This window comes from Ornithorhynchus anatinus, chromosome 2, assembly GCF_004115215.2.
Source record: "Ornithorhynchus anatinus isolate Pmale09 chromosome 2, mOrnAna1.pri.v4, whole genome shotgun sequence".
Classification (NCBI taxonomy): Eukaryota; Metazoa; Chordata; class Mammalia; order Monotremata; family Ornithorhynchidae; genus Ornithorhynchus; species Ornithorhynchus anatinus.
In genome coordinates this window covers 47,594,598-47,613,604 of record NC_041729.1, presented here as the reverse complement: position 1 = coordinate 47,613,604, position 19,007 = coordinate 47,594,598, and the positions used below count along the sequence as shown (strand labels likewise).

At 49.5% G+C, this 19,007-nt stretch overlaps 1 protein-coding gene across 5 annotated transcripts in view; it reads right to left on the bottom strand.

Annotated features, from left to right (window-relative positions):
- Positions 1–1,609: 1,609 nt before the first annotated feature.
- Positions 1,610–19,007, bottom strand: part of SYT17 (synaptotagmin 17) — a 55,507-nt gene continuing 38,109 nt past the window's right edge. For all 5 annotated transcript variants that reach the window (XM_029057892.2, XM_029057893.2, XM_039911107.1 and 2 more), the window contains one exon: positions 1,610–2,954. In XM_029057892.2, the coding sequence (XP_028913725.1) occupies positions 2,758–2,954 (197 nt within the window). In that variant the 3' untranslated portion in view covers positions 1,610–2,757. The remainder of the gene's footprint in view (positions 2,955–19,007) is intronic.

The following is a 19,007-nucleotide window of genomic DNA, read 5'->3' as shown; positions in this document are numbered from 1 at the left end:
ACTCAGTCAGCAGGGGGAGCTAACACCCAAGGCCAGGCATCCCACCTCTCATTTCCCTCTCCTTCCCCTTTCCCTTTTTCTTTCTTTTCTTCTTTCTTCCTTCCTTCCCTCCTTCCTTCCTTTCTTTCTGCCTTTCTACCTTCTTTCTTTCCTTCCTTCTTTTCTTTCTTTCTTTCTCCCTTCCTTCCTTCCTTCCTTCCTTCCTTCCTTCCTTCCTTCCTTCCTTCCTTCCTTCCTTCCTTCCTTTCCTTCCCTTTCTTTCTTCCTTCCTTTTTCTTCCTTCCTTCCTTTTCTTCCTTCCCTCCTTTTCTTCCTTCCTTTTTCTTCCTTCCTTCCTTCCTTTTTCTTCCTTCCTTCCTTCCTTTTCTTTCTTCCTTCCTTCCTTTTCCTTCCTTCCTTCCTTTTCCTTCCTTCCTTCCTTCCTTCCTTCCTTCCTTCCTTCCTTCCTTCCTTCCTTCCTTCCTTCCTTCCTTCCTTCCTTCCTTCCTCCTTTTCCTTCCCTCAGGTAAGGGAAATGGGGAGATGAGAATGCAGCACACTCTCTGTAGTGTTGGTATTTGTTGAGCGCTTACTATGTGCAGAACACTGTTCTAAGCGCCGGGGTAGATACAGGGTAATCAGGTTGTCCCACGTGAGGCTCACGGTCTTCATCCCCATTTAACAGATGAGGGAACTGAGGCCCAGAGAAGTGAAGTGACTTGCCCAAAGTCACGCAGCTGAGAAGTGGCAGAGGCGGGATTCGAACCCATGACCTCTGACTCCCAAGCCCGGGCTCTTTGCCCTGGGCCACGCTGCTTCTCTACAACTTCCTTCCCAGGCTCCCGAGGGCTCTGCCATCAGTGAAACTGATTCCTCCGTCCACACTACTCAGGAGAACCCAGTTAGGGCTCTGCCTTGCTTCCCCACATCTGTCTAGACCACCACACTTACCTTACACGTGATCAGGACACTTGAGAAAGAAGTGAGCCTGAACTTCTAAAAATCTTTATGAAGGGAAGATGGGCAGGGAAATGGGGGCAGGGACAAGAGCCCCAGGTGGGTTGGGGAAAGACACCTGGGGGAGGGAGGAGAGTGTAGGCAGGGGCAACGGACCTCTTCTGCAATCCACCAGGACGCCAACAAGGATGTAAGGGGATAGAAGCCTCTTGAGCCCTTTTTCTAAAAGCTGTGCTGAGGGCACAACTTGTTTAAGGATCCCGGCAAACCACAAATCGCCCCCACTTAAATGGGCACATGAAAAAAACATGGGTGGGATTTAACCCTTTATATGCCTCGTCACCCCAGCTTGAAAGTTCTACTCCACCCTATTATCCTCCAGGAGTGATGTCAGGAATTCTGTGTTACCACAAGTCTTACGGTGAGCAATTAAGTAAGTTTGAAACGTTTTCATTTTATGGCAAACTGGGGATGAATACCTGTTCTTCCTCCTTTAGTCCCCTCTCATCTTGTATCTGCCCTTACTACAGTCCTTGGCGTATAGTAAGCGTTTAACAAAAAGAAGAATTTTTATATTTATTACTATTATTATCAATCTGCATGTCTGGCTAAAAAGCATAGGGTACCCTCTGGTTGTGTGGGTCCTCCCCTGGAAGAAAGAGTCGACTTCATGTACATGGCACAAATAAATAGATTTTTAATTTCAATAAATAGACACTCTCCATTGTACCACACAGAATGCCATGAAAATGCACAGAAGCAGAAATCCAACCGAATAGACAGTTCTACTCTATCTACAGTTTACTCTCTGTTGAAGGAGTCGGGGCGGGGAGTTGGGGAGAAGGGAGAACTAACTCAGTTCACACAAAGACACACAAGAGACCCACAACGGTCTGTCTAGGAACTGGGGAAACCCGGGTGGGACTTGGTGGCGAGGGGAAGGGGTTCGTTATCAATGGCGTCTCTCCCACAGGCTCCTCAGTGACTCTGAATGTTTATTGGCATGGCTTCTCTCGTTTAAACTGGGACTCTACTGAAGATGGGTTATTTTGCTATATCCTACTCTAGATATTCACACACAGACACATTAATATTAAGTGGCAGAGGTCTCTCAACCGATGGGACATCGGATCTATTTTCAGGCTGAACTCATGTCCGGATCTGTCTATGTCCCTGGCCGTTCACTCACGGGCCCGGTTCTCCTCCATGCGCGCACACACACACCAACACACCACACACTCGCATACACACGCGAACACGGGTACAAGGACACGGGCCCGCACCCACAAGGGGAGCTAATGTCAGAAGCTAGCACGAGGACAGAAAGGTTAAGTCGGAAGGGATCTCACCACAGGATTATACATTGGCTTTTAAAAACGGTCTAGTCTAATTCGTCACGTTCACCAGAGAGAACACACACGGACACTCATAACCCCCCGGGGAAGGAGGCAGGGGAAGAGGAAGAAGAGAATCAGGGGCAGGGGTTGCTGGGCTCTGGCCAGTTAGTTCCAAAGGTTTCCGGCAGGTCTGGCAGCCCCCGAGGAGACCCAGACAAATCACGGCTATGGCAAACAGGGTGGCTGCTTCCTCAGGCCTCTCCCGAGGTCCAGTGGGCCCGAGCAGAGGCGAGGCGGGACCGTGGGAATATGGGAGTGTTCTCTGAGGCACCGAGGCGAAGACTGAAATGGGTCCATTGCTCTTCATACCACGGGTGATGGCGTGTGTGTGGGTGTGGGTGTGTGGGAGTGTTTGCGTGCATGTGTGAGTGCGCCTTTTGCTTTCTCTTCCTTTTACCACTTCTCCTTCCAAGCCAAGGCTCGCTCACGTCACCTCGAGCGAGGCAGGGGAGACACGGTCGCACTCGTCCCGGGATCGCAGGCTGTGCCACTGCTCCACTGCCGTCCGGTGGGCGTTCAGCATCCGCCGCCAGTGGTTGGACTCGGAGGAGCCGGAGGAGTACTGGCCGATGACGATCCGCCCGACGAAGTCGTTGCTGCTCTTCACGTTGTGGCCGTACACTGCAGAGACACGGTACGGGCCGGAGGGGCCACGCGTCAAGCCCTGAGATTTCCAGGAGGGGAGAAAGCGGGGCAGTGTCGAGAGGCAAGGGATCAGTGGACTCTCCCCTACCTTCCCCCAAACCTCGCTGGCCTGAGCGGCTTCTTGCTCTGAGTGAGAGGGGCAGCCGGGCGTAGGGCTCTGGGGCTGGTTGGCAAAAGTTGAAAAAGAGAGGCCCTAGATAGTGAAGTTAGGGAAGGCACCCTAGAGTCAGAGCCTGCCTCCAAACAGCCAAAGAAAAAGAGGGAGTGAAAAGGAGAGAAATTTGCTCAAAGGAGAGTGCGACAGTGACGGCCTGGGGAGGGAGGCCCGCGGTAAGATCTATGAAGCAGCACGGTCTGGTGGATAGGGCACGGGCCTGAAAGTCAGAGGACCTGGCTTTTAAACCTGGATCCACCACTTGTCCGCTGTGTGACCCGGGCAAGTCACTTCACTTCTCTGGGTCTCAGTTACCTCATCTGTAAAATGCAGATTAAGACTGTATCCACCCCAGCACTTAGTACCGCGCCTGACATTTAGTAAATGCTTAACAAACACCATGATAAAAAAGGAAGAGAGAACGTGGTCAGAGAATATGCTCCAGTCCTCATCTTTCCCACGTCCTCAAGACCAACACTCCCCCCACTTCTCCCTCCGTCCCACCCACTCCCCTGGTTTTCTTCTTCAGACTCACCAGGCTGCTGTTGGAGAAAGGGGCTAAGTGGGTGCCAGATTTTCAGCAAATTCCCAGTAGTCATTTCAGGGAGGGAGGAAGGAAGGGGTAAGGCAGTCATTTGGAAGAATTAAAATCATGGCACAGTGGAAAGAGCACAAACCTGGGAGTCATAGGACCTGGATTCTAATCCCAGCTCCGTCATGTACCTACAGTGTGAACTCCAGGGAGTCACTTAATTTCTCCGTTCCTCAGTTCCCTCGCCTGCAAAATGGGGGTTCAATACCTCTTCTTCCTCCTGCTTAGACCGAAAGCCCCAAGTGGGACCTGATTATCTTGTACCTACCTTAGGGCTTAGTATAATCGATCAATCCTATTTATTGAACACTCACAGTGTGCAGAACACTGTATTAAGCACTTACTAATATAGTGCTTGGCACATAGGAAGTGCTTAACAAATACCACAATTATTATTAATTCCATGGAGGAGGAAGCAACTCCATCATCCCCTGACATTTCCCCATGGGGCCATCGTCCCCATGAGCTCCAGGGGGCTGGCCTAGAGGGTGGCACGGTGCTCCCCTGCCAATAATGCCAGGACCATTTACGGCAGAAGCGTTGATGCCAGCTTTCCCAAGACCTACAACAAACTCTCGCTAGGAAGCAATGCCATCCCATGGGTTCCCGGACAGTAAGTGGAAACAAGGGGCTCGTAGTGAAGCCCGGTTCACTGAGATTAGAACCCAGGAACTTTTTGATTCCCAGGCCCATGCTCTATCCACTAGGCTGCATACTTTTCCACCTCGTCCACCATTTCCCAGCTATATTTCAGGGAGACGAAAATACACAAGGCATTATCATCTTTCCCAGTAGAGCTCAAACTCTTTAGCCAAAAGAAATAATTTTGCTGAGGCAATTTCACTTTTAAATGACACATTTAATTTGTGTCTTTTAAAACCAAATGAGATCATTAGGCTGACTTATGCTTCAGTCAAGTTAGTCAGAAATAGCAGGTTCCCTCTAAGCGCTGTGGCATTTTAGCTGATCCACCTCTTTAACTGGCATTCCAGCCCCGTCTGGAAAGCAGTGTATCATACATTTATCTGGTGGGAATTTATCAGATGCAGAGTTTCTCCCAGGAGGAATTCTTAGGATCAAATAGCATCGGCAAATACCACCGGCAAAATATCCAACAACAGACCTGGTTTGAATGGTAACGAGGCCCAGCTATTCCCCAGAAACCTCACACCTAATCCAACAAACAGTACAAACTGGAAAAATGAAAACAGACAACTAGAAATCAATAATAAAACAAAATCAAGCCAAACATAAAAAAGCAAGCGGTAAAGGTATGAACTAAGTGTGACGTCTGGGAGGGAGGAAGGGAGACAGAGAGAGAGAGAGAGAGTGTATGTGTGTGCAGGGGTAATGTGTGTTTGGGTGGGGGGGGCGGGGATTGGCAGCACCCTGTGCTCTCAACAGATAGGGCAGTGTTGAGAAATAACAGTAATAATGATAATAATTGTGGTATTTGGCCAGCACTTACTGTACACCAAGCAGTTTGTTAAGCACTGGGCTAAGATATAATTAGATCAAACACAATCCCTATTCCCCATAGGACTCACAGTCTAATGGGAAGAGAGAACAGATATTTCATCCCCATTTTACAGAGGAGGAAGCTGACGCACATAAATGTCAAGTGAATGTCCAAGGTCAGCAGACAGGTAGCAGAGCTGGAATTAAAAACCAAATCTCCTGACCGCCAAGCTTGCACTCTTTCCACTAGGCCAGGGTTTCGATTGTATATCAAGAAAGGGGAGGTTGAGTAGAGTGTCCAAGCGGAGCATGATGGCCTGGAGACTCCTGGAGGGAGTCTAGAGATTGGAGGTCCCCATATAGGAAGAGAATAGTTTTGCAAGGGGAGGAGTTGTGGGAGAGAATGCTGGTCTGGAGGGTGTGGTCAAAAGAGTAATTTAGAGTTAGTGGGGTTAGAAATGGTTCAATGACCAGTGATGTTGAGATGTAATGGTCGTCCCAGTTGGTGTGTAGCTGAATTTGGGGACAGGAAGAGGAGAGCTGCCAGGTTGAGAAGTGGGTGGCTGTGAGGGGTCACCGGAAACACTGATGTGGACATCGATGTCCCCCAAGATCAGTGTATGGGAGGAGGAAGGAAGGTGAGAAAGGCATCAAAATTGCTTTGAAAATTGGAAGTGAGGCCAGGAGGGTGGTCGAGGGTGCACGCAGTGGGTGGTAGAGGACGGGATGATGTTTTCAAAGGCACAAAAGGTGAGGAATGGAGGGGGGTGGGATAGTGGGAAGGAAGCATCGGGTAGTGAGGAACAAGCTGACTCCCGCTGCTCCTTCCCCTGAGTCAGGAGGAGTGGGAGAAGGTGAGCCGCCTCAGTTCGGGGGAAGAGGAGGGGCATGCAAACTAATGACTTTACGCAAATTGGCACCAATCCCACGGCGGGCCATCGGGAGAAGCAGCGTGGTTTAGTGGAAAGAGCACGGGTTTGGGAGTCAGAGGACGTGGGTTTTAATCCCAGCTCTGCCACTCGTCTAAAGGGTGACTTTGGGCAAGTCACTTCACTTCTCTGTGCCTCAGTTACCTCATTTATAAAATGGGGATTAAGACTTCGGGCTCCACGTGGGACAACCTGATTTTATTGTATCTACCCCAGTGCTTAGAGCAGTGCTTGGTACATAGTAAGCATTTAACAAATAACATAATAATAATTATTATAATTATTTTCGCCCTCCCCCCATTCCTAGGGCAACTACAATCTCAAACCCTTCACGCAATTAGTCTTAGTGATTTGATCTCTTCCCAAAGGCTCCAAGAAGAGTCCTCCCTTAACTGTACGGGCATAATTTCCCTCTGCTATCCATCATCACCTGCGTGTTTACTCTACAGACTCCATATACTTCCCATCACCACTGAGGATGCTGCTTCCAAGGGAAAACACCTGTGTGTGAGTATTTGGATGGGGGCCAAAAGCCCACTTTCTCTCCTCATCCCCTGAGCCGAAAGCCTGTTAAACCGATCATTCCTCTGGGCTGGAGGAAATGATTTGATTTAGCTTTGCCACGCAAATCCTGGAAAAAAATTATGAATGGTTTCTGTTAAGTGCTTACTACATGCCAGGCACTGTACTAAGTGCTGGGATAGATACAACCTAATCAGGTTGGACACAGTCCCTGTCCCAGATAGGGCTCACCGTCTTAATCCCTGTTTTACAGATGAGGTAACTGAGGCACTGAGAAATGAAGTGACTTGCCCAAGGTCACAGAGCAGACAAGTGGCAGAGATAGGATTAGAAATCAGGTCCTTCTGATTCCCATGTCCATGCTCTACCCACTAGGCATGCTGCTTCTCTTTGACATACAGTCCCAGGAAAAGAAGAAAAAGTCTAATCTGGGCCTCTTCCCCACTTGTCTCTGAAGAATTCTCTATCGACCCATCTATCTCTTTCTATCGTGCTCATCGCCTTTGGCGTTTCAGAGCTCGGGGGAGCCCACAGGGCATATCTAAGGACTAGAGAAGAATAAGCGCCTCCCCAGAATCTTGATCTCTAAAGAGTCTCTTTTGGATTGCACTTCCTAGAATCCCTGGGCAGGAACTAGGGAAAAGCTGAGACTTTCTCTGATTGTTATCGGCCAAGAAAACAAGCTCAGTTATCTTCAGTTCAAAAGCACATAGGAAAAGATTAACCAATACCACGATTATTATTATTTTCCCGTTTCCTTCTGTTCCTAGAGAACTCTTCCTACTCTCCATTTTCGCCCAGATTCAGGCTTAGGGGGGCTCCTCAGAAGCCTCCAAAGCCCACTACCCGGCTTCCTATTCCCAGGTTGGCTTGCACCAAAAATATTGCCGCTTTTCCAAGACCTCACCCAACCGTAGCACTGTGGGTCAATCAATCAATTGTCTTTATTGAGTGCTTACTATGTGCAGATTTCTGTACTAAGCGCTTGGAGACGGAAATATAACAATAATAACAGGCAGACACATTCCCTGCCCACAACGAATTTACAGACTAGAGAGTGGAAACTGTTGTTTTTTCCCTTAAACCTGGAGGTTCTAAAACTCTTATAATAGAAAGTATTTTGGCTTGGCTGGTGGCACGTCTCTTTCTTTCCTCCCAGGGGATGGTTTACCTCACCCTCATTAGGGGCTGGTGGGAGCCCACTGAGGTTTGGAAAACAGCTGGGGATGTTTCTCCATCTCTGTTCCATGCCTCCCTCACAAACACAGAGTGGAAATGAGACCGTGGGAGTCCTCCCAGAGTCCTTCCTTTTCTACTAGAACATCACTCTTCTAACTTGGGTCTCCAACTGTGGCAAATTCACACCACAGATCTATCAACTCCGGGGCCACCTAGAACCCGTGACCGTGACTGTGGGCAAGTCACTTCACTTCTCTGTGCCTCAGTTACCTCATCTGTAAAATGGGGATTAAGACTGTGAGCCCCACGTGGGACAACCTGATTCCCCCGTGTCTACCCCAGCGCTTAGAACAGTGCTCGGCACATAGTAAGCGCTTAATAAATACCAACGTTATTAACCCAGGCAACCTATGTAAGTCCTATGCAGGTCCTCCAGTAGCTGGCTGGCCCACAGCTAGCCAAAGCGGGTCCTGAGGTGCGTACGACCACCGAGGTAGGCATGGTGGATAGAGCATGGGCCTGGGAGTCAGAAGGACTTGGATTCTAGTCCGCCACTTGCCTTCTGTGTGACCTTGATCAGGTCACTTTACTTCTCTGAGCCTCTGTTACCTCATCAGTGAAATGGAGATTGAGACTGTGAGCCCCATGTGGAACATGGGCTGTGTCCAACCCGACTACCCCAGCAGGGAGAACATTGCCTGGCACATAGTAAGCGCTTAACAAATATCATTTTTAAAAAAGTGATCCTTCTCCAAGTTACTAGAATGTTCAGTCCCAGTTGGGAAATTCAGGGAGAAGACAGGTTCTTTCCAAATGAGAAGCAGCGTGGCATAGTGGAAAGATCATGAGCCTGTGTTCTAATACTCGTTCTGCCAAATGCTTGTTGTGTGATCTTGGCCAAATCACTTCACTTTTCCGTGCCCCAGTTCTCCTGTTCTCCCTCTTAGACTGTGAGCCTCATGCGGAACAGGGAACTGCATCCAACCTAAATATCCTGTATCTAAGCCAGAGCTTAGAACAGTGTTTGACACGTAGTAAGCGTGTAACAAATACCATAAAAAAAATGGAGGTGATGGTGGTGGTAACCAGGGTGGACCCCTTTCGCCATCTCAGAATTCCCACAGGGCATGGCAGTAGCCCAAACCTTCCTGAAAGACGGGCGCCATTTGGCCATCCGCTGCAGAGATGGAGTCATCAACCACGAAGATTTTCTGGCCTGCGATGCCGTGGCCCTTGGCAAGCTAGGCTGCTTGGCATCAGGCAGCCCCTCGAGGAAAACCTAAAGACCTGCCATGGGCAGAGTAGCTTTCTCCGCGACCAGGCAGGTGAGCCCTGCTGGCCCTGCTCAGGGGGAAGCGACTCACTGCCCAATTGGCCCCCGGTCGCTCCGGGAGGGATTTGCCGGCTGCCACTTCCCAGCGAGGAGACTGAGGAAATCTGGAACCCACTGAAGACTGATGCTAGCTGGGGACACTGTCCATACTTCCCCTGCTCCGTCTAGACTGTACGCTCGTTGTGGGCATGACATGTGTCTGTTATATTGCTATACTGTACTCTCCCAACAACTTAGTACAGTGCTCTGCACACAGTAAGCGCTCAATAAATACAACTGACTGACTGACTCCTAAAGTCTACCAGAGAGCAGGCCCTATGGGCTGAAGAGGGTACCAAGAACCACAGCTTCTATCAATTAAGCCCGGGGAGGGAGTCCATTAGGGAAGCTTTGCTAGTAAGAACCCAAAAAACCAACCAGGCCACTGTTGTTTCCCTGGCTGCCCTCTCAAGAGGCACCCGGCTAGCAAAAGTCGATTGGGCCCTTCTGCCGGGTTACTAGCTAGCTAAATGAAATGGTTTCTTTGGCTATGGAGAGGAAACAAGTAGCTCTTTTCTGGGGGGGGGGGGGGGGCCTAGAGTCATTTACTCCCTTGGATGAGAAACCTTCCTTGGTTGTAGCCCGCCTTCTGGGGGTCAGAAATAAAAACTTGAAAAGCAGTGTGGTCTACTGAATGGAGCACGGGCCTGGGAGTCAGAAGAACCTGGGTTCTAATCCTGACTCCGCCATTTGGGCAAATCAGTTAACTTCTCTGGGCCTCAGTTACCTCATCTGTAAAATGGGGGTTAAGTCTGTGAGCCCCATGTGGGGTATGGATTATGCCCAGCCTGATTAGCTTCTATTTGCCCCAGTGCTTAATACGGTGCCATTAAAAAAAAAACCTCACACTGATCAATCAGATGCAGAGATCAGCTGGAGGACACTTGCCCTCACCTGCTTTTACATTTTTAAGGAAAGCCAAAGTCACCAATCAATCAATCCATCAATCAATAATAGTTATTGAATGTCTACTGTGTGCAGATCAGCGTACCAAACAATTCGGCCCGTGCAACAGAGTTAGTAGACAGAATCCCTGCTCTTAAGGAGTTTGCAGTTTGATGGGGGACAGAGAGATACTAAATAAATTACAGGTTGGGGGAAGCAACAGAGTGTAAACATATGGACAGAAGAGCTATAGGGTGGGGGGTGAGGGAATGAATAGCCAAGGTGACAAGGGAGGACAAATGAAGGAGGGGAATTTAGGATCGGGAGATGAGAGATTTATCACCTCTGCAATCTGCCACCCACGAAGTCACCTCAAGTCCAATTCCCAAAATGCTTCTGGTTTTTCGGTAGGGAGGAGGTGTTGTTATTCTTATGTTACTTGTTAAGCACTTACTCTGTACTAAGCACTGTGCTAGCGCTGGGGCCGATACAAGATAATCAGGTTGGACAGTCCCTATTTCACATGGGGCTCACAGTCTTAGTAGGAGGGAGAACTGGTATTGAACCCCCAATTTATAGATGAGGAAACCGAGACAAGAGAAGTAAAGTCACTTGAACCAGGTCACAGAGCAAACAAGTTGCAGAACCAGGATTGGAGCTTAGATCTTCTGATTCCCAGGCCAGTGCTCTTTCCACTAGGCTATGCTGTCTATTCCCTCCCTATCCCCACCAAGCAGCAGATCAAGTTGCTGGGTGACCTGGGCCTCCTCAGTCCCTGGGCTTCATTTAGAAACAAGCCATGTTTACGTTTGTCCCCGCTTTTACTAGAGATCCAAGACGGGCAAATGGAAAAGCTCTCCCCAGGCTGCCGTGGCGGGGACGGGGTGGCGCGGGGGAATGATGAGGACTGCTCAGCCAGTCAACATTTCAGTCTTGGATTTCCAAGATGAAGTGGGTTTGGCTTCTGAAATATCAACACTCCACCAGCAGGTCCAGGTGCCGAAATGACAGGAACGATCAACTAAAGAGAGTTAATGAGCGGTTATGGGCTCAGGGTGCGGGCCTAAATGTAAACAAGAGGCAACTCTGCTGTCCGGAGCACGCTCAGGGGGTCCTGAGGGGTGACTGAGGGGTGCTGAACAGAGAGCTGGCTTTGGAAATGCCATTACAGGCACAGAGCCCTGAAGACCAAATTAAATCCAGGCCAAAATGCCAATTAGAGGGAGGGATGTCAGGATTGCATTCTCCCTCTCTCTAATGTTCCTGAGGGTTCCTCCTCCTCACTCGAAACTAAAGCCCATCTCTGACACACCCAGGTCGGGGACGGGTCACCCTGTGGCTGCTAGTGACTTTCCAGAACAATCTAGAGAGATGGTTGGAGGAGGGACACACTAGAGGAGGGAGGGTCCACACCAAGAAAAGCCCTGAGATCAGGGAGGGGAAGAGGTGTGCGCGAAATGACACCCGTGGAAGAGTGAGTAGGAGAAGTAACAACTGGTTTATAAAATGTGAAATCGAAGCGACATTTGCTTCTTCCCTCATTGCCCCTGGGAGACAAATCTTGGGGCAAATTAAAGTCTGGGCAGGGACAGATTGGCCCCGCCTGCAGGCTGAGCATCCTCTCTGGACAGTGGAGGGTTTCTCTACAAGAGATGGAGATTTGTCCTCTGAGTGGGTTTCTCTCTGGCCCCCTTTTCACACCCTCTCCCCAATCTGATCTTCTGTTGGTAAAAAGAAAACCCAGAGGAGTCACATCTTCTCCAAGAGGACTTCCCTGATAAAGCTTTCATCCCCCTGACCCCATTTCCCAGATTACTGCCACTTCTCCTCTCTAGACTGTAAACTCATTGTGGGCAGGGAACATGTCTACCAACTCCGTTATATTGTACTCGCCCAAGTGATTAGTACAGTAAGCACTCAATAAATACCATTAATTGACTGGTTCGGCACTTCCTGTCCCTTAAGCCTTTGGGTACTCACATGCCCCCTTACCATGGTCCTTATGCACATATCTTTATATTCTACACTTCCTCCTGTCATTTATGTTGGATTCCATCTCTCCCACTAGATTTTAAACTTTTAAAGACAGGAATCATGTCTACCAACTCTAGAGTACTGTCCCAAGCACTTAGTTTGGTGAGCTGCACAGAGTAAGTGCTTAATAATAATTATGGTATTTAAGTGTTTAATAAATACTACTGGTTGATGTGATGGGGTAGAATTTACAGAATTCAGATCTGGTAGACTTTTTTTTTTCTATTTTTGGTTCCTTGTCCATTCCTTGAGATTAGACTGTTTAGACTGTAAACCCGTCAAAGGGCAGGGACTGTCTCTATCTGTTACCGATTTGTACATTCCAAGCGCTTAGTACAATGCTCTGCACATAGTAAGTGCTCAATAAATACTATTGAATTGACTGACATGGCCCAGTAAAAAGAGCATGGGCCTGGGGCTCAGGGGAACTGGGTTCTAATCCTGACTCTGCCACTTGCTTGCCGTGTGACTTTGAGAAAGTCACTTAACTTCTCTGTAGCTCGGTTTCTTCATCTGTAAAATGGGGATGACCTACCTGAAATACTTATCCCCCACCAGCACAGAGAATGAGCCCCATGTGGAAAAGGGACTGTGTCCAATCTAATGATCTTGCATCTAATCCAGCATTGAATACAGTACTTGACACATATAACGGTGGTGGTATTTGTTAAGCACTGGCTAATTATTATTATCGTTATTATTTTTAATGGCATTTGTTAAGCACTTACCATATGCCAGGCCCTGTACTAAGAGCTGCAGTAGATACAAGATGATCAGACTGGCCACAGTCCATATCCTAAATGGGGTTCACAGCCTTAATGCCCTCTAGACTGTAAACTCATTGTGGACAGGGAATGTGACTGTTTATTGTCATACTGTACTCTCCCGAGTGCTTAGTACAGTGCTCTACACACAATAAGTACTCAATAAATACGACTGAATGAATGAATTTTACAGATAAGGTAACTGAGGCACAGAGAAGTTAAGTTTATTTGTTTTATGGTATTTGTTAAGCGCTTACTATGCGCCAAACATTGTTCTAAGTACTGGGAAAAGCACAAGTCAATTAAGTCAGACTCAGTCCCTGTCCCACATGGGGTTCACAGTCCGAAGTAGGAGGGAGAACAGGTAGTGAATCCCCATTTTACCATTGAGGAAACTGAGGCACAGAGCGGTACCCAGGGTCACCCAGCAAGCAATCGGCTGAGCAACTGGCAGAGCCAGGACTAGAACCCAGGTCTTCTGACTGCCAGGCCCGTGCTCTTCCCACTAGGCCATGCTGCTTACGATGGCAGTACTATTATCACCCTCAGAATGCAGGCCAAACAGGGACCCAACTCAGGGGCCAGACTCACGTAATGTGGACCCACCTCACTGCGGTTCAGTCACTGAGGGAGCGCCTGCCCCAGAAGCCGCCTGGGCAGTTTCTGTTAATGAATATCGGTGGGGACGAGGGGCAGAAGGGGCAAGGAGCGGGAGGCGCTCCCACAGAGATATAGCCCACTATCAACCCATCCATTTTGGGGACTGTTTCCCTGGTATCATCTCTCAGCCGTGAAAATGTCACCTCGAAATGCTAATTAGTGTGCAAACCCGCCAAGTTTCATCCTGGAAAAAAAGGGGGGAAAGCTCCTGGGTCCCTGCCATCCAGATGGAGCCCATGAACTGACTCCAAAGCTGCCTCCGCCACCAGCAGCCAGCCAAGCGTTTCTTTGGCAGCCGGCTTCAAAATCCCCGGCGTGTCGGGGGTTAAGCGGGGGAGGTGGAAAGGATGGGGAGGGGAACGGTGGGGAGGGGACTCTGCCAGTCAGCTGCCTGACTTATGTATAAAATCAGGTCTGGCTCTGACAGGGAGAAAGCAGGAAAAGATGCTCCCAGGGCTACAATTTTTCTCGCAGCTGATGAGGTCTGGGCTGTAGCCTCTATCTCATGTTATCGGTGTGTCAAGCGGTGACGTTGGCAGCTGGATACAAGCGGGGACCAACGTTTCCCTTCCCTGACCGCCAAAAGAAAAATGGAACCATCAATGTCTCCCGGTGGTCTTTACCTTTTAAACAAAGGCTGGAGGTCCTATCCTCCGGGAAGCAGCGTGGCTTAGTGGCAGGAGCACGGGTTTGGGAATCAGGTGGCGTGGGTTCCAATCCCGCCTCCCCCACTTGTCTGCTGTGGGACTTTGGGCAAGTTGCTTCTCCGTGCCTCAGTTACCTCATCTGTAAAATGGGGATGAAGACTGTGAGCCCCACTTGGGGCAACCTGATTACCTCGTATCTACCCCAGTGCTTAGAGCAGTTCTTGGCACGTAGTAAGGGCTTAACAAATGCTGTCCTTATTATTATCAGTACCCTGCTTTAATCGACCCATCAATCAATCGTTTTTACCGTGCACAGCGCGCTGCGCTACATGCTTGGGAGATTATGGTAGAGTTAGTAGACATGATGCCTGCCCTCAGGTGGCTTACAGCTCGCCTGCTTCTTTGTGGGGGACCAGGGAGAAAGAAAGAGTGCTACATCTTCCCGTTCCAAACTGCTGAAACCATCAACCGGTGATTGACCTGCACTAAAGCTTCTGGAGAGGAGGCAGCTGACGTGGAGAGTGGCAGTGAGGATTTGAATGCCACACGGCAGTACGAGACGTAGTTTGTACCAAACACCTCCTGAACTTTTGAGCTGCCAGAGCCAGGACCAGGTCCAGGTCAGGATTCAAAGTCTTTACAGTCGCCCCGAGAGGAAGGTTCCAGCTTGGGCATCTTGCCTTGCGTCTGAGGATTCTGAGGTTGGACGTTCCTCTCCCCGTCCTACCCCCTCCTTACCCCACCCAAGCCAGGTGTGAGCACCAGTTTAAGATACAGCTCACTAGATGCCTGAGTTTCAACCCAGAGACAAAAGCATCATGCGCTAGAGGAAAGAGCACGAGGCTGTGAGCCAGGAGACTTGGGTTCTAATTCTGGCTCTGCCCCTTGCCGGAAAACTCGTAGGGGATGTGGCCGTTTATTGTTATATTGTACTCTCCAAAGAGCTTAGTAAAGTGCTCTGCACACAGTAAGCACTCAATAAATAGAGCGACTGACTTGGTTATCAGTTTCCTCATCTGTAAAATGTCAATTAAATATCTATTTTCCCCTCCCCATTAGGCTGTAGACCCCATGTGGCACAGGGACCGCTTCAGCGTGGCATAGTGGATACAGCATAGGCCTGAGTCAGAAGGTCATGGGCTCTAATCCAGGCTCCGCCACTTGCCTGCTGTGTAACCTTGGGCAAGTCACTTCATTTCTCTGTGCCTCAGTTACCTCATCTGTAAAGAAATGGGGATTGAGACGATGAGCCCCACACAGGACCGGGGCTGTGACCAACCCGATTTGCTTGTATCCACTCCAGCATTTAGTACACTGCCTGGCACATAGTAAATGCTCAACAAATACCATAACTAGTATTATTACCCCATCCCTGCCACACACTAAGTGCTTAACAAATAACACTGTATTTTCATTGGTAGTAGTACCATTTACTGGTTCAAGGGTGCCGTTACCTACCGCCAGACAGGTGACAATCTGCTTCAAAGTCAAGATGGACTGTGAATTGCATGCTGGAGGAGCCTTATTAGATTGGATGGGAGAGACCCAACGACCGTGTTTTCTAAAAGTGGACTTTTGCTCACGGAGTCTGGCTGTGGGTGGCACCCCCTTCCTGGTTCTGACCGCTGAAGCCCGTTCCGCATTTTACACGCATCTTCCGGCCGTGTTTGACCAGTCGTCGGTGACAGAGCGGGGGAACCAGACCGGACTAACCAGCTCAAAGCTGGCTGCTGAGGGCAATCCCGGAGGGCGGTCCGGCCTGTGGTCCTGAGGTTGGGATCTAGACTCTGACCCCAGAACCAGGGATCTCAGAACTGGTTTTTCCCCACCTCATCCTAGCGAAGCGACCCCACAGACCTTCCAGGAAATAACTGTTGAGCCACAGAGTCGGGCTGACTTGGCCCCAGGCCAGTATTTTGTTTGCTGGAAGCCTGGGCCAATAAACATCGCTACTCCCTGTGGCTCTCCGCACCACAGGGAATGGTTGGCCGGGCTGCACGGCTCCCAGATGAATCTGGTCCTGGCCAGGGCCCCGTGCTGCTGCTGAGGACAGCTGCGGGGGTGGGGGGAGGAAAAGGAAGGGGTGTGACTGGCAAGTGGAAAGCCCAGGTGACAACCTCCAGTAAGTGCTTGGCATTTAAACTAGAGGTGCCTCGTGCGGCCGCCCTCTTCAACAACCCTCTGGGGAGCTCGGCAACGGGCTCTGTCAACAGCGAGTGGCACGAGTGGTGCATCCTGAAATCAAGACCAGCTGGCACCCCACACGGGCCACCGGCGTTGCCGGGGCAGCAAGGAGTGACATCGGCTCTCCGCGGGAAGAAGCGTGGCTCTCCGGGGGGCTGGGAGAGAGAGCACTCTGGGCACCTCTAGGCTGGGCAAGGGGAACTGAGGCTCGGGTAGCACCCAAGGCCAGGCAGGGGGTCAGCCTGACCCAAGCACCAAAGCCTTGGGCTCTCAATCCCATAAGGTCTCCCGTAACACCCAGGAATGATGAATCCAGCTTCTGTCCGTTCAGCTTCCTGTTTATTTCTAGCTCTAAGGAAATTGTAGCCCTCCCCTAAAAGGATTTTCTGCTAAGTGCCTCACTCTCCCAATGCTAAGCAGCTGCCTTTCTCCTCCCAGTTACCTTGCTTCTTTTTTTTGTTTTGTTTTGTTTTTGTATCTTGTCTCACCAGCAAATTTAATTAAACAATTTAGTGCTGCAGCTGCCGAAGGCCAAGTAATAACAGAAAACAAGCCAGGTGGCCTCCCTTGCTCCCAGCACCTCCCCCGGACGCTCCTGGAGGCGGTGGCTTCAGACCCGTGTGAACGGATGACGTTATGGAGCGAAACCATTTTGGAGATGTTGCACGCTGGGCTCTCGGTGCTCCAGTGGCTGATGAGCGGGGAGCAGGGAAGCCACACGCAGAAAAACACCTGGGCTCACTGGCTTTGGTGGGGGCTCGCTACTAAATTAGAGCCTTCTGGGATGTTGAGATGGCAAAGCTGGCTGAGGATGCTTTTCTGATCTTCTCCATCTGGGATCTTTCAGGGAGTGGAAGACAGCCAAGGGATCTTCTTAAAAAAAGATGGCTTAGTGGGTGTAGAGGGCCTGTAACCCCCACCTATTCCTTCTAGTACATGGAAACAAGGCCCAGGGCCTGGTTGCAAATATGTCCATCTTCTGCCACTCCAGAGTATGTGGGGGGGGGGGGGCCTTCATTTCAGAAGAAGATGGAAGCAGGTTAAGTAATGGGTCCTGCTCCATTTTGCCAATTCTAGTGTCACCAAAAGTGAAATGACTGATGGGAGAGAAGGAGAGAGAAAGAAAGAAAGAGAGAACGAGAGGGCAGTGGAGAAAGGGAGCACAAGAGGACAGACTGGATGCTGGTTATTATTCAATCTCACTTTCTAATGAAGGGGGATGGGGGAAGAGGGGAGAGGCCAGAGTATACTACGCTGGAGGAGGAGGATGACCCTGGGTTGGACCCTCGACTGGCCTAACCTTCCAGGACTAAGCAAATTTGATAAATTGAAAACCTAGTGCTCACCAAGCTAGAAGGGTCCCAACTGTTCCTCATTTTAGGAGGGAAAACCCCTAGGAGCCTCAGGCTTGAACAGTTTTCTATTTTTCTTGGTTCAGGACAGTCTGAGCAATCAGCTGCATTCTGGAGCTCCAGCTAAAGGGAGCTAGTAATGGTTCTCCCTGAACCCAGACCCCGAGGAACATGTGATTTCACCCACCCTACATAATGACCTCACATGACCACCATTTTGCAGAAGCCTGCTCACTTTGGTTTGAATTAGCCCAACCTAGAGTGCTTTTCAGGGGTGCCCTGCCCCTTGCAGTTGTCCCAGAGCTTTGGCATTATTCTCCCCGACTTCAAAGTCTTACTGAAGGCACATCTCCTCCAAGAGGCCTTCCCTGACCAAGCCCTCCTTTCCTCTTCTCCCACTCCCTTCCTGACTTGCTCCCTTCATTCACCCCCCATCCCACTCCCACAGGACTTAGGTACATATCTGTAATTTATTTATATTACTTTCTGACTTCCCTGCTAGACTGTAAGCTCACTGTGGTTAGGGAATGTGTCTATTGCACTCTGTCAAGTGCTTAGTACAGTGCTCTGCACACAGTAAGTACTCAATGAATACGACTGACTGGCTGGCTGACTTGGCATTGTGCTCCAGATCTGCATGAGATCTGACATAGAATTCAGAGACCATGGCAGAGGGAGGTTCAGCAATGAAATGAAAAGACACGAAAGCATCCAGAACTGTGACAGAACTGGACAGGGATGGGCCATCTGAAAAACAGTCTGTCCAGGACACTACCAACCCATTGGCCACCTTAGCATCCTGGTAGGTTATAATAAACACCACTTGGGCCCCGATCAACTTTAGCTTCACTTCTTTTTTCAGCTTCACTTTTTTCCTACCTGCCCACCATAACATAGCAAATGGGTTCTCTGACTCTAATTTCTTCAAAAACAGTAAGTCCCACTTCATTTCCCTCTCAGAGTCTATGCTGATATTTTGAGAATTTTGAGTGGCGAAGGAGTTTCTTTTTTTCCTCCCCAAACTCAGAAATCACCTGATTGAAAATTGCAGGTGCAGAACCATCAGAACACATGAAAGGAAACGAATGTTCAGGAAGCCAGGCCTGCCAAACGATGCTTAATTATACCCTTTTATAAGGGAAAGCTCTGTGCGAAGATGTAAATTGCTGATCAACCCTCACTTTGGTTATGAGATGTTTGAAAACAAGCTAATGGATCGGATTTCGGTGTCTCTGACTGGTGGTGACAGCTGTTTTTGCTGTTTAAGATGTAAAAAGCTTCGGGAAGCTGTGGGGCT